General features: G+C 44.4%; 1 protein-coding gene across 9 annotated transcripts in view; it reads left to right on the top strand.

Annotated features, from left to right (window-relative positions):
- Positions 1–13617, top strand: part of dock10 (dedicator of cytokinesis 10) — an 85455-nt gene that overhangs the window by 39080 nt on the left and 32758 nt on the right. For 8 of the 9 annotated variants that reach the window (XM_076980897.1, XM_076980896.1, XM_076980895.1 and 5 more), the window contains exons 2-6: positions 5005–5124; positions 10264–10353; positions 11298–11380; positions 12836–12908; positions 13187–13324. In XM_076980897.1, coding sequence (XP_076837012.1) covers positions 5005–5124; positions 10264–10353; positions 11298–11380; positions 12836–12908; positions 13187–13324 — 504 coding nt within the window. Of the gene's footprint in view, positions 1–2344; positions 2511–5004; positions 5125–10263; positions 10354–11297; positions 11381–12835; positions 12909–13186; positions 13325–13617 lie in introns of those variants that run through there. The other variant, XM_076980898.1, reaches the window with a different exon arrangement.

Genomic DNA, 13617 nt, shown 5'->3' with positions numbered 1-13617 from the left:
TGACTACATACAGAACCATGACTACATACAGAACCATGACCACAGACAGAACCATGACTACATACAGAACCATGACTACATACAGAACCATGACTACAGAGAAGAACCATGACTACAGACAGAACCATGACTACATACAGAACCATGACCACAGACAGAACCATGACTACATAAAGAACCATGACTACATACAGAACCATGACTACAGACAGAACCATGACTACATACAGAACCATGACCACAGACAGAACCATGACTACAGACAGAACCATGACCACAGACAGAACCATGACCACATACAGAACCATGACCACAGACAGAACCATGACTACATACAGAACCATGACCACAGACAGAACTATGACTACATAAAGAACCATGACTACATACAGAACCATGACCACAGACAGAACCATGACTACATACAGAACCATGACCACAGACAGAACTATGACTACATACAGAACCATGACCACAGACAGAACCATGACTACATACAGAACCATGACCACAGACAGAACCATGACTACATACAGAACCATGACCACAGACAGAACCATGACTACATACAGAACCATGACCACAGACAGAACTATGACTACATACAGAACCATGACCACAGACAGAACCATGACTACAGACAGAACCATGACTACAGACAGAACCATGACCACAGACAGAACCATGACTACATACAGAACCATGACCATAGACAGAACTATGACTACAAACAGAACTATGACTACAGACAGAACCATGACTACATACAGAACCATGACCACAGAGAACAACCATGACTACATACAGAACATTCAACAGGACAGACTGTAGGACTTCAGCTCGCGGCAGGACTGTGTACATGGCTCTGTCCTGGTGATAGAACTACAGAGCAAAGACTTGCAGTGGCTTCAGAGCTGTGAGGAAGTTCTGCTTCTTCTTCTGTTTACACGAGGACAATGATTCTGTAGTTATTACTCCACTGTGCGGTGGTGCTGAAGTTGTAGTTGTAGTTTGTTTGTGTTCCCCCTGCTTTGCTGGGTGATCTGGGAGTGGTGTAAGTTGTCTCCCCGTAAGTTCAGAGAGGGGTTCATCCATGAGCTGTACCTGACCGCCAAGCCATACCCAGAGTTCAGAGGAATGTTCTGGATTTGTCTAAGACAACTTCCCCTTTCACCTTCAACCAGAAACCTCCTGGCCCTACTGGGGCTAGACCTGACCACAGCCAATGTATTGCCGTGGCAACAAGCAGACCAGTGAGCGTGGGAAGACGGTCATGGAGAAGATGCTTGAATAGTCGTTTTGTCCAAAGAATTTTACAGTTGTCCTGTGATTTAAATCTGACTAGCTGGAACCTAGAAAAAAAACACTAGTCACTTAAAAATGATTTTTCCCAAATACATATACAACAGTGTTAGCGTGTAATAACACTAGAACATGAATGCAGAGAAAAATATATTAAATGTTTTCCTTTTTTGTGATAGAACACAAAACAACTGGAGACAACTGAAATAAGTGAGATAAAAAACAAAACAAATTGACAAACAAACCCAAAGTTCAAGTGACAAAGACATGATTTATACAGATACCAGCAACTCAAACAGCAGAACACATCATCACATTAATACAGATACCAACAACTCAAACAGCCGAACACATCATCACAGTAATACAGATACCAACAACTCAAACAGCGGAATACATCATCACAGTAATACAGATACCAAAAACTCAAACAGCGGAACACATCATCACATTAATACAGATACCAACAACTCAAACAGCGGAACACATCATCACAGTAATACAGATACCAACAACTCAAACAGCGGAATACATCATCACAGTAATACAGATACCAACAACTCAAACAGCGGAACACATCATCACAGTAATACAGATACCAGCAACTCAAACAGCAGAATACATCATCACATTAATACAGATACCAACAACTCAAACAGTGGAATACATAATCACATTAATACAGATACCAACAACTCAAATAGCGGAATACATCATCACAGTACTACAGATACCAACAACTCAAATAGATCAGCACACATCAGCACACTGAGTGACTAGAGTTGTACCTTGACCCATAATCCCCCCCCCCCCCCACCCGCGTACACACACACACAATATTAACTCTGCTAAATGTGTATTCGTCTGTATGTGTTTATTTGTCTCATACTCATGAACACTCTCACTCCCCCCCCCCCCCTCTCTCTCTCTCTCGTGTGTGCTCTCTCCTGTGGTGACATCATACGTCTCCTCACTTCCTCTTCTGACCACGTGGTCTCGGTGATCTGACAGGTTTCACATGTAGCCGGAAAGTTCTTCTTCTGCTCACAGAGTGTGCTGCCTGTTAGGAGTTGCGTGTGTGCTTGAGTCTTCTGCGTGGTTCTCTGGTGTTCATACGTCTCGTCAGGATGAGTTTCCGAAGCAAAATCACTTTTCGGAAGAAGAACAAATCCAGGCGACCCCGTGCAGACCACACACGCATAAGCTGTGTATGTATCTGTGTGTATATATCTCTGTGTGTGAATCTGTGTGTGTGTATCTCTGTGTTTGTATTTCTGTGTCTCAGGTGCTTTGTGGCGCTCCTGTAATGTGAAGAGTTGTGTTTTACTAGCACCTGTGAGGACTTTGGAGTTGAGATGTGTCTTACTAGCACCTGTGAGGACTTTGGAGTTGAGATGTGTCTTACTAGCACCTGTGAAGACTTTAGAGTTGAGATGTGTCTTACTTGCACCTGTGAAGACTTTAGAGTTGAGATGTGTTTTATTAGCACCTGTGAGAACTTTAGAGTTGAGATGTGTTTTACTAGCATCTGTGAGGACTTTAGAATTGAGATGTGTCTTACTAGCACCTGTGAGGACTTTAGAGTTGAGATGTGTTTTACTAGCACCTGTGAGGACGTTAGAATTGAGATGTGTCTTACTTGCACCTGTGAAGACTTTAGAGTTGAGATGTGTTTTATTAGCACCTGTGAGAACTTTAGAGTTGAGATGTGTTTTACTAGCATCTGTGAGGACTTTAGAATTGAGATGTGTCTTACTAGCAGCTGTGAGGACTTTAGAGTTGAGATGTGTTTTACTAGCACCTGTGAGGACGTTAGAATTGAGATGTGTCTTATTAGCACCTGTGAGGACTTTAGAGTTGAGATGTGTTTTACTAGACCCTGTGAGGACTTTATTCTCTCTCATCTCTCTCATTCTCTCTTCTCATTGAGTTTGGGATTATGGAGGACGCTGTGTGTGTTGTGCAGTGTTGTACACGTGTCAGTGTATGCAGTGGTGTGTCACCACCATAGCTGGGAAGTTTAGTTCAAAAACACCCCTAACTGATCTAGAACAATGTTTGCTGCCACGGAGACCGGGGATGCCCCAGCAACAGCAACAACAAAAAACTCATATGAGCTATTCTCGTTTCGCTGGCTCACCAACGCTGTGGTTTCAGACGCGACACGCTAGTGCCACACACGAGTCCCAGGAGAGACATGGCAGCGGACATGGGGGGTGGGGGCAGGGGGTGATGGTGTATGGGTGTCAGTCATGCAGAGTGAGCTTCTGGTGGAGTGTCTAGTGAGGAACTGTAGAGGCGGGATGTGTTATATTCCTCTTTTGTGCTGTGATCTCATCTGGTCTCACTTTAGCACTGTGGCATTTTAGTATCAGACAAAACATGAAGTTGGCGTTTAAAGTCGTGAGGATGTTGGCTGGTGAAGAATCCTGCGGTTACTGCGTGGAGGAGACAAACGCCACGTTTCTGGACGCAGCAGGTCTGTGTTCGCGCCGTTGTCTACGTTTCCGACGTGTTCGGCCATGTGAGCCCTATTTGAGTTCACTCAGCTGCACCCGAGACAGGCAGAGTGAGGGGGATATGTGTGAAACAGGAAGTCGATGCAGACTTCCGCATGCAGCATAGAAGTTTAACAACACATATGGCACATGGCACAAGACGCCATGGTGATGCAGCTGAGCGCTTGTGGCCTGCTGGAAGTTCAAGGGCCACAGTTCTGTCCACTCTCTGTTCTCCATGCCCATGTTCACGCTCATCCACATGGTGAATCTTCAGAGATGCTGGATATGAATGATGCGAATGCACATAAAGAATCATCCTGTCATCACTTAGATCCTTCTTTAGCTGCTCAGTTTCTACTATGCCACAAATTGTAGGTAGTCTGCAGGTACAGGTATAATGCTAGGACTTGCTTTTTTGTGGCATTCAAGACCTGGTCTATTAACACACACACACACACACACACACACACACACACACACACACACACACACACGCACACACACACACACACACACACACACATGCTGTTGTAAAATTTAGCACATTGTATGTCTGGTAAAGAAGAAACCCACATTTACTTTAGTAGACTCAGCAAGTGAGTTTATTTTGGTTTTGATGAATGATGCAACAATGAAATTTTGGAAAGGTTAAGAAAAGTTCAAGGGCCTTCAGAGTTCAAATCTAGAATGAACAGAAGAGAGTTCAGAATTCAAATCTAGAGTAGAGAGATGAGAGTTCGGAGTTCATATGTAGAATGGACAGAAGGGAGTTCAAATTTCATATCAAGAATGAACAGAAGAAAGTTCAGAGTTCATATGTAAAGATTTTTATTCTAGTTATTTTATTCTTTTCTATTTATATATAGTTTTATTTGAAAGCTTCAAAAAGCTCTTTCTCCTGTTCATGTTTTATAGTGCAGGCGTAACTATAAAGAATCTCAGATATTTGTGGATTTTCAAGTTCCTCTGTGTCGCTGTTGTATTTCGAGCTCTCTCCTCGCTGTCTAAAGGCGTCTTCTAGATTTTGGTGTCCTGCCATAACTGAACTGAGCGGTGTCGGAGTTCCTCTGAATAATGCAATTCTGTGAAGCCGCTGTTTGTTGTGCTGTGAGCTGATTGGTGATTCACGCTTGGTGCTGTGTCTGCTTTGCTATGACACTCATGTGTGTGTGTGTGTGTGTGTGTGTGTGTGTGTGTGTAGCAGGAAAAGCCGAAGCTTATTGACCCTCTGGACTATGAGGCTGTGATCTGTGAACTGGAGTCTGAACTGAAGGAGGATCCTCTCCAAGACCTGCTGCTCTTCCCAGAACATGATTTCACTGTGAGTACCCTGGTGTGTGTGTGTGTGTGTGTGTGTGTGTGTGTGTGTGTGTGTGTGTGCGTGTGTGCGTGCGTGCGTGCGTGTGGGTGTGGGTGCGTGCGTGCGTGCGTGTGGGTGTGGGTGTGGGTGTGGGTGTGAGTGGGTGTGTCAGAATGTGTCTCCAGTCCTGGCCAATACTCCTTAATGACACCACATTATTGATGTCTTACAGTATGTTTCAGTACTTCTAATTTCTCATATTTCATGATATCTGAAACAAATATCCATGTGTGTGTAAATGTATTGGGGACTACCTTCCTGTGAATCTCACCTCAGAGTGACCCAGACTCGGTTCAGAAGTTCCCTGCAGTAGACATCAACCTGTATCATCAACCATCAACACCAGTATGATGGTCTATTATGGAGTATGATGGTGTATTCTGGAGTATTATGGAGTATGATGGTGTATGATTGTGTATGGTGGTGTATTAGGGTAGTACGATATGTATGATGGTGTAAAATGGTGTATTATGGAGTATGATGTAATATGGATTACAGAGTATTTTGGAATGTATGTTCATTGGGGATCATGTATGATGATGTAGAATGGTGTATTGTGGAGTATAGTGGTGTATTAGGGAGTATGAAAGGCAAAATGATGGTGTATGATGCCATGTTATGGTATATGGAGTTTGGCATATGATTATGTATGTAATGGAGTATGATGGTGTATAATGTTATATGTTATATGGAATATTTAAGGTAGGTGAAGGTATGCTTGTTCTCACCATTTGGTGATGTTTTCACAGTCTTCAGTTTCACTGGTTCTTCTTCTAAATGGCTCATCCTACTCTAGCCATGTAGAGCTTCATTACAGCCTCTGTGCCACTGCCTGTTTTGGACTCTACACTTTCATCCACACTGGACCACTGAAGCCCGTATAGATGCCTGCATCTCTGGATCACTGCAATCTAGTCAGGCTCCCTGCCTGCAGACCGAGGATGCTCCAGTATAAACAGAACTCAGCAGTGAGACACCTAGGAATACATTAATCCATCCATCCATCCATCCATCCAATTCCTTCTGCTTATCTGGGTCTGCCTGACGGGGGGGAAGCAGTCTAAGCAAAGGCCCAGGTTTCCCTCTCCCCAGCCACCCCTTACCAGGACATTCCCAGGACGGGAATGTTCCATTCTCTGGAGACCCCTCCAGCGTGTCCTGGGTCCTCCCTGGGATCTCCTGCCAGCTGGACATGCCCAGAGCATCTCACCAGGGAGGCGCCCAGAGGGCATCTGGACCAGATGATCCACCTCAACTGGCTCCTCTCAACATGGAGGAGCAGAGACTCTACAGTACTCCAAGTCTCTCCCGGATGACCGTACTCCTCACCCTGTCACTAAGGGAGAGCCCGGACACCCTGCGGAGGAAACTCATTTCAGCCGCTTGTATTCGTGATCTCATTCTTTGGGTCACTACCCAAAGCTCGTAGCCACAGGTGAGAGTCTTCACCACAACGGTCTGGTACAGCGTCCGCAACACTGCAGCACGACGCAAAAGTCTCCTCTTGGTTTAGATCTCTCCTGGCCTGGCTCCTCATCACCTTCTTGCACAGCTTCTGTCCTTCACGTTTGCTCTGAACCTTCAGGCTACGCATGTACTGCCTTCAGTAATGGAGCTCCACCTTCACTGATGGAGTATGAATAGGAAATATGATGGTGTACGATGCTGTATGATGGTATGAAGTGAGATAGTGTCTGTATGAGTATTAGAGAGCGTGTGACAGAATGACATCATATGAAGGAGAGCTCAGTGTAACAGAAGAGTGATGGTGCATATATGATAGTGAGAGAAGTCAAATAGAAATACTGGCCTTGCATACGTGTGTGTATGTGCGCACGTGTGTGTATGAATGTAATGTGTGAGTATGTGCATGCATTGGTGTGTGCGTGTGTGTGAGTGTGTGTGTGTGTGTGTGTGTGCGGTGCACAGATCTTTTCTCTGTGCAGTTCTCCTCTGCAGCCAGAGGCCCAGGTCACCACATCCTCTTTCATATTCTGCTACAGAGACAGCCACAAAAGCTCCACTGCACACACACACACGCACACACACACACACACACACACACACACACACACACACACACACACACACACACACACACACACACATACACACACAAAAGCATATAGGGTCATAAACACACACACACATACATGGTCATACACACACCTATACAGGGTCATATACACTCACACACAGACGCACACATACAGGGTCATACACACACAAACACACACATACAGGGTCATACACACACACAGGGTCATACACACACACACACCCATACACACACACGCACACACACACACACACACATACATACACATGCAGGGTCATAGACACACATACACACTCATTTTATCACTCACACTGATGTGTCATTACCACCGGACATGGGTGTGATCAGTCACGGAAATAGCAACCAGTACACCTCTACAGGAAACCTGCAGAAGCCTACTGGTTACTGCACAAGAAAGGGATATACTGATGCTAGTACAGGCTATCTATCTCTCTCTCTCTCTCTCTCACACACACACACACACACACACACACACGGAGAAAGAGAGATAACTTTCCATAGCCCTGATTTTTCTAAAAGTAATTTCTGCAGATGTTTGCTCATTAGTGACTTTATTACAATTCAAATGCAAATCATCACATCAGCAGTTCAAATTAAATCTTACTAACTGGATGTTTATAATTTATAGTCCTTCACACAGAGAGAGGGAGAGAGAGAGGGAGAGAGGGAGGGAGAGAGAGTTCCTGAATAATTAGTCTGGTCCCTAAGGGCTCGCTTGTTTTGTATTAAGTGTAACTGAAGTTAATTTCTGCTGATGCATAACGCTACCTCAGCATTTGGGTTATGGCCGTGAGTGTAAATACCTGGGGCTCTCAGTCAGATGGTTTTCAGACCTCAGCTCAGACCAGCTCAGACCAGGTGCTGGACCAGATGCTGGACCAGAGCATTCCCAGTGTTTCTCAACAAGAACCAGGAATGTCTCCAGACGGTCCCAACACTGTTCTCCTCAGCCAGCGTCTGTACACGACTCACTTCAGAACTTCTCAACCTCACCTCATTTTTGCCCTCACTGGTAATAGGTGATAGTTTCAGTAGTAACTGGCGATCAGTAGTTTCGTAGCAACTGTTGATCAGTAGTTTCGGCAGTCATTTGGAGAAAAGTGGCATGTGTATGGTTATTCAGTAGATTTATCCACAAGTTTAATCACACGCAACGATCTAAAGTGGATTTGTGAAACTGATGTCGACAAAATACTTAAACTCTTCTTTGATCAAAGCTTAAAATTTAGAATTTCAGTCAAATTGATATGATGATGCTGTAGGGGGACAAGCGTGGGATTCTGGGAAGCATGTGCTTACATTCGTAGTCTTCTGTCTGAACTGTGCCGTGCGTGAGACAGACATGAACAATCAAAGCCTGATTCCTCCTTCTGACCACACTTGACTGAGGTCTCCTTTCAGTTGTGTTGCACTCGGAAAGTGAAGAAAAGACCATTTCTAGTAGATTTGTCCTGAGACACACTGAAGAATTGTATCGCACAACAGTGTAAGCAAAGACGGCAGAGAAATCCATTCAGAAAGTCTATTCTAAGGCCCTGACTTGTTCTGACTTGACAGAAGGCAAGAAGATCAGTATAGAGATCAGTACAATGTTTTTATACAATATAAACATGTCTAAATTACCAAATGATCATGCCATTTATGACCCAAGTGTTCATCCAGATACTAAGAGCAATATGGTCTCAGATTTCTTCAGGAAGAAACTCTACACTATTAAGTGGCGTAATTCCACAGCAGGTAACCAACGATCCATCACGTGTTATCTCATGGCAGTCAGTCTGTCTTCCGTGCCAGGAACATTTCGAGGAGTTCAGTACCAGAGGTCCGAGATCAACCACATTTGGATCCGTCCAGCACCATTTTGATTGCATCTAGAATATTATGAATGACGGAGGAACCGTTGTAAATGTATCACTCGGCAGGGGTCATGTCCCCGAGCGTGTCCAGCAAGCAGCTGGGAAGCATCACATTAAGAAGCTTCTAGACTTATCTTTGCCATTTCTAGCACTGCGTTCCTGTCAGAGAGTTTGGAGAAGGTTGAGGTATGATGAGTTACTCTTTGTCATGAAGCAATAACAGGGATTGCTTGTGCAGAATCAGGGATGTTGGTTACTGAGCAGCTAGAGATTGTGGAGCACTGATACGGCTTTAAAACCCGTTCTGTGTATACAGACAAGTTCTGGGTTCCATCTTGACAGTGTTACCATTTTGTTTGCAAAAATGGGACATTATCACAGCATGTGAAAGGATTGTATGTTTCACAAGATTTTGTTCATGGATATTTATCATTTGCCGTCTCACAGGTACAGTCCAGTCACACATGTGATCTCCATAAAGTAACAATAATGGTTTTCATTTTTATGTTGACGATATACCTGTCAGCTCATCCTGTTCCAGCAACATATTAACAAACATCTAGTTGAAGACATCTGAGCTTGGATGGGATTCCTTGTTCTAAATTCTGATAAAACAGTAGTACTGATGTCCGGTACCTTTTGTTAACCTGGATCTAGGTGGATATTCTATGGAACCAAAAGTTACAGTTAAGGAGATCAGTACAACCCTCGATGATGATGCCTCTTCATCTTTTGATGATATACGTAATGTCTGAAATGTCATATTGACCTTGAAGACACAAGTCCAGCAGAAGCCCCTGTGATGGTGCTGTGTGTGGCTGAGAATCCAGCTCTTCAGCTCAGCAGCCCACATCAGTACCAGGGAGCAAATGTCAAGGCCATATAAGCAGGTTATCTAACCCTGATCCAGAGTGCTGTGCCAGACCTGTGTGGCATTTAACAGGTGTTTAGAGGTCTTGTTATTGACAATATCAATGGTTTAATCCACAGTAAGGTTTAAATTTGGTAGATGTTTAGTGAACGTTTTGGTGTTTGAAGTGGATCTTCCTCTATGTATATGTTCAGAGCTTCATGACGGAAGAATTTGTAGCTGAAATTTGGATAACTTTATCTTTCATATTTCAACAACTGAGTCTTTTCTGTCTTCCCCTTGTGCGCACACAGGTGTCTACCGTTCCACAGGACAGAAGAACGCTGAAGTCCACAGTGCCTGAGGGAGCAGAGGAACTGGCCGAATGTCTGCTGGTCAGAGAGGTGAGTGTGTCTGTGTGTGTGTGTGTGTGTGTGGGCAGGGTGTTGGTGTGAGGGTGTGTGAGAGCGGTGCTCGGATCTTTTTCACTGCGCAGTTCACCCACACACTCAGGTTGTTTAACCTGAACTATGAGTGTGGACATTTTTTTCTTATTTGGGCTAAACTGTGGTCATGGTCATTATTTTCTTTGATAAATTGTTTAGAACTGTGACATTATTTTATATTGGAGAGGGCAGTCTTCCCTCCTCAAGTGATAACATTAACTGTCTGTTTGCTTTAACTGTCTCTCCTTTCCCTGTCTCTCTCTGTTCTCTGTCTCTCTATTTTTCCTGTCTTTGTGTGTTCCTATGAAAGACAGTTTTTTCCTACTACCCACGGAAGATAAAGTCAACTTAATTTACGTGTAGATTGATTCATTTGAAACATTAACGCCATCTGCTAATTCTTGAGAACATAGTGTTAATGTGAACAGCCTTACAGAACAGCCTTACAGAACAGCTTTACAAAACAGCCTTACAGAACAGCTTTACAGAACAGCTTTACAAAACAGCCTTACAGAACAGCTTTACAGAGCAGCTTTACAAAACAGCCTTACAGAACAGCTTTACAGAACAGCTTTACAAAACAGCCTTACAGAACAGCCTTACAGAACAGCTTTACAGAACAGCTTTACAAAACAGCCTTACAGAACAGCTTTACAAAACAGCCTTACAGAACAGCTTTACAGAACAGCTTTACAAAACAGCCTTACAGAATGCGGAGTGTAATCAGACTTGTTGAAGTAGGTGTCCTTATATTTCCAACTTAGATCCTGTTATATTAGGTCCAGAGAAGCAAAATTTGTATCAAACATAACAACAACAAAATTTCATTACAGCAAGCAAAGAACTGGCTGCTAGCACATGGGTATTGTAGTTCTCACTGCCCTCTCTCTCTTTCCTTTCAGGCCTGCCGGTACTACAACTCCCAGCTGCATGTGGTGGAATACAAACATCATGCATACTCAGGAGACTACCGCATGTTTCCCAGGTGAATGGTTTCATTCCACCCTCATTTAGCACTGATAAGAATCATTGCCTGCTTGTTATATTTGATATGTTTTTACATTTCTGCTGCTGGTCTTTCTGCAGCAGAAATGTACACTCTTACACTCTCGTATCGGGCAGGAAGCCTTCCTCTTAAGTCTTAAGTCACTTTGTCCAATCAGGTTCTGTTCACATGCCCTTTCACACGTAGGCCACATCCTCAATTCCCACATGTCCCGCCTCCTTGGAGCCACTGCTGACCACTTCTGTGCTGACGGACTGAAATAAAGCCCAGGCCTGTGCACATGTTGCTACATGACGGTCCTTTTACAGTTCTCTTTTGTGTGAGGTCCATGCCAGAGGGATTGCCTGCCTGCCTTGCCTGTGTGTGCGTGCGTGCGTGCGCGTGTGTGTGCGTGCGTGCGTGCGTGCGTGTGTGTGTGTGGATGGATTTGTGCGGTGGATACTGGATAGCCATGGTGTCTCCAGCACCATGGACACAAAGAGCCCTTGCTCTTGAGTGCACTCAAGCAGGCAGTGTGTAAGGCATCTAAATGTGGGGTCCTGTCAGAATGGACCATGTGTGAGGCAGTGAAGCCGCCATTAAAACTTTACTGCCACATAATGTGAAACACACACAGGTCATTAGGCTGCCACACCCTATATGTTCACTAAGCAGCGCAGGGCCCCACACAGTAACCAAGACCCCCACCCCCCCTCACGTCAAGTGTATCAGTGTGTGTGTGTGTGTGTGTGTGTGTGTGTGTGTGTGTGTGTGTGTGTGTGTGTGAGTATATATATATATATTGTGACAACACAAATGAATATATATATATATATATATATATATATATATATATATATATATATATATATATATATATATATATATATATATATATATATATATATATTCATTTGTGTTGTCACAGTATGCCCTTAAAAGATGACTTTGTTATATTCTTGAGAGTCACTATCACAACGAAATACTAATATTACTGGAAAAAGCAATTCTCCACTTGTAACTGTACCATAGAAATAATATTTGATGGGGAAGAGATTCGCATCTGTGCGGCCTAGTCCTCCATGTGTTGCTTATTGTCATCACATGGTAGTACGATGATGAGAAGTCTGGGAAATGTAGTCTTGCCTGCTCCCTCTTAATGGATGGGCCAGCCACAGGGAGCCTGGAGAGGTCAAATGAGGTCACATCCTGTCAATTTGTCAGCTATTCAGTCCTGTGTGGGAAGAAGAAATTAGAGAGGAGGAATCAAAGAGAAGGATTTAGAGTGGTTGGTTTCAGCACTGATGAACACATGAACTCTGTCTTCAACAGAACACACCTCAGTATCTCTGGTGCTGGTCTCTCCTGTATTGGTCTCTCTGGTGCTGGTCTCTTAGTCTAATTATTTCATTCTTTATTTTTCTCCCTCTTTTTCCCCCCTTCCCTCTACTACAGAAAAACGTATAAGGCTCAGAAGCTGCCCTCCCACTCTTTTGAGATTGACCATGAAGATGTTGATAAGGATGAGGTCAGTTCTGGATCCACACGCCAGGCACACGACGGCCTGCTGTCGGCACACTTCTGAACCGCTTTCCCAGAACTTGGAAAAGCATGTAACACGCGCTCCAGGAGAAACCGTGCCCAGGGCCTGACTAAAACCACCGCCTTTCTCCTGAGAGAGCTTGCAGTCAGCTCCTCATCCCCCGGGGGGGGGGGGGAACCCCTCTGTTTTGGCTCCGAGCCACGGTGCGAGTGCTCCTCCTACAAAGGACCCGTTTGAAGCGCTCACAGCTTTCTTTTCCGCAGGACACAACGTCGCTGTCGTCGTCCAAAGGAGGAGGCGGAGGTGGAGGTAGTGGTGGAGGGGGCATGGGTGTCTTCAAGTCTGGATGGCTCTACAAAGGCAACTTCAACAGCACAGTGAACAACAGCATCACTGTTCGGGTAAGAGAGCCTGCCAGGGCTCCTCATGCTAATCACCCAATCAAACCACTGATCTGGGATCAGCTGCCCCTCATTCATACGGTCACGTCGATCTGGATATGAAAGACAAAATCTTACCCACGGTCAGGCGACAGGTAACACAGCGTCTTTTCATTCCTGTCCCACATGGAGCTCGTGTCATGTGGGGAAACGAGCAATATGATTGGATAAGGTGTTGGATAAGCTCCACCAATCATGCGAGTAAATGCAAAGAGTAAATGTTTTGCTACGAAAGCACAAGCGTTCTCCAGGCA

Source organism: Brachyhypopomus gauderio, chromosome 19 (assembly GCF_052324685.1).
Source record: "Brachyhypopomus gauderio isolate BG-103 chromosome 19, BGAUD_0.2, whole genome shotgun sequence".
Taxonomy (NCBI): Eukaryota; Metazoa; Chordata; class Actinopteri; order Gymnotiformes; family Hypopomidae; genus Brachyhypopomus; species Brachyhypopomus gauderio.
Note: the sequence above shows the minus strand (reverse complement) of the source record. Positions and strands in the feature narration are given on the sequence as shown.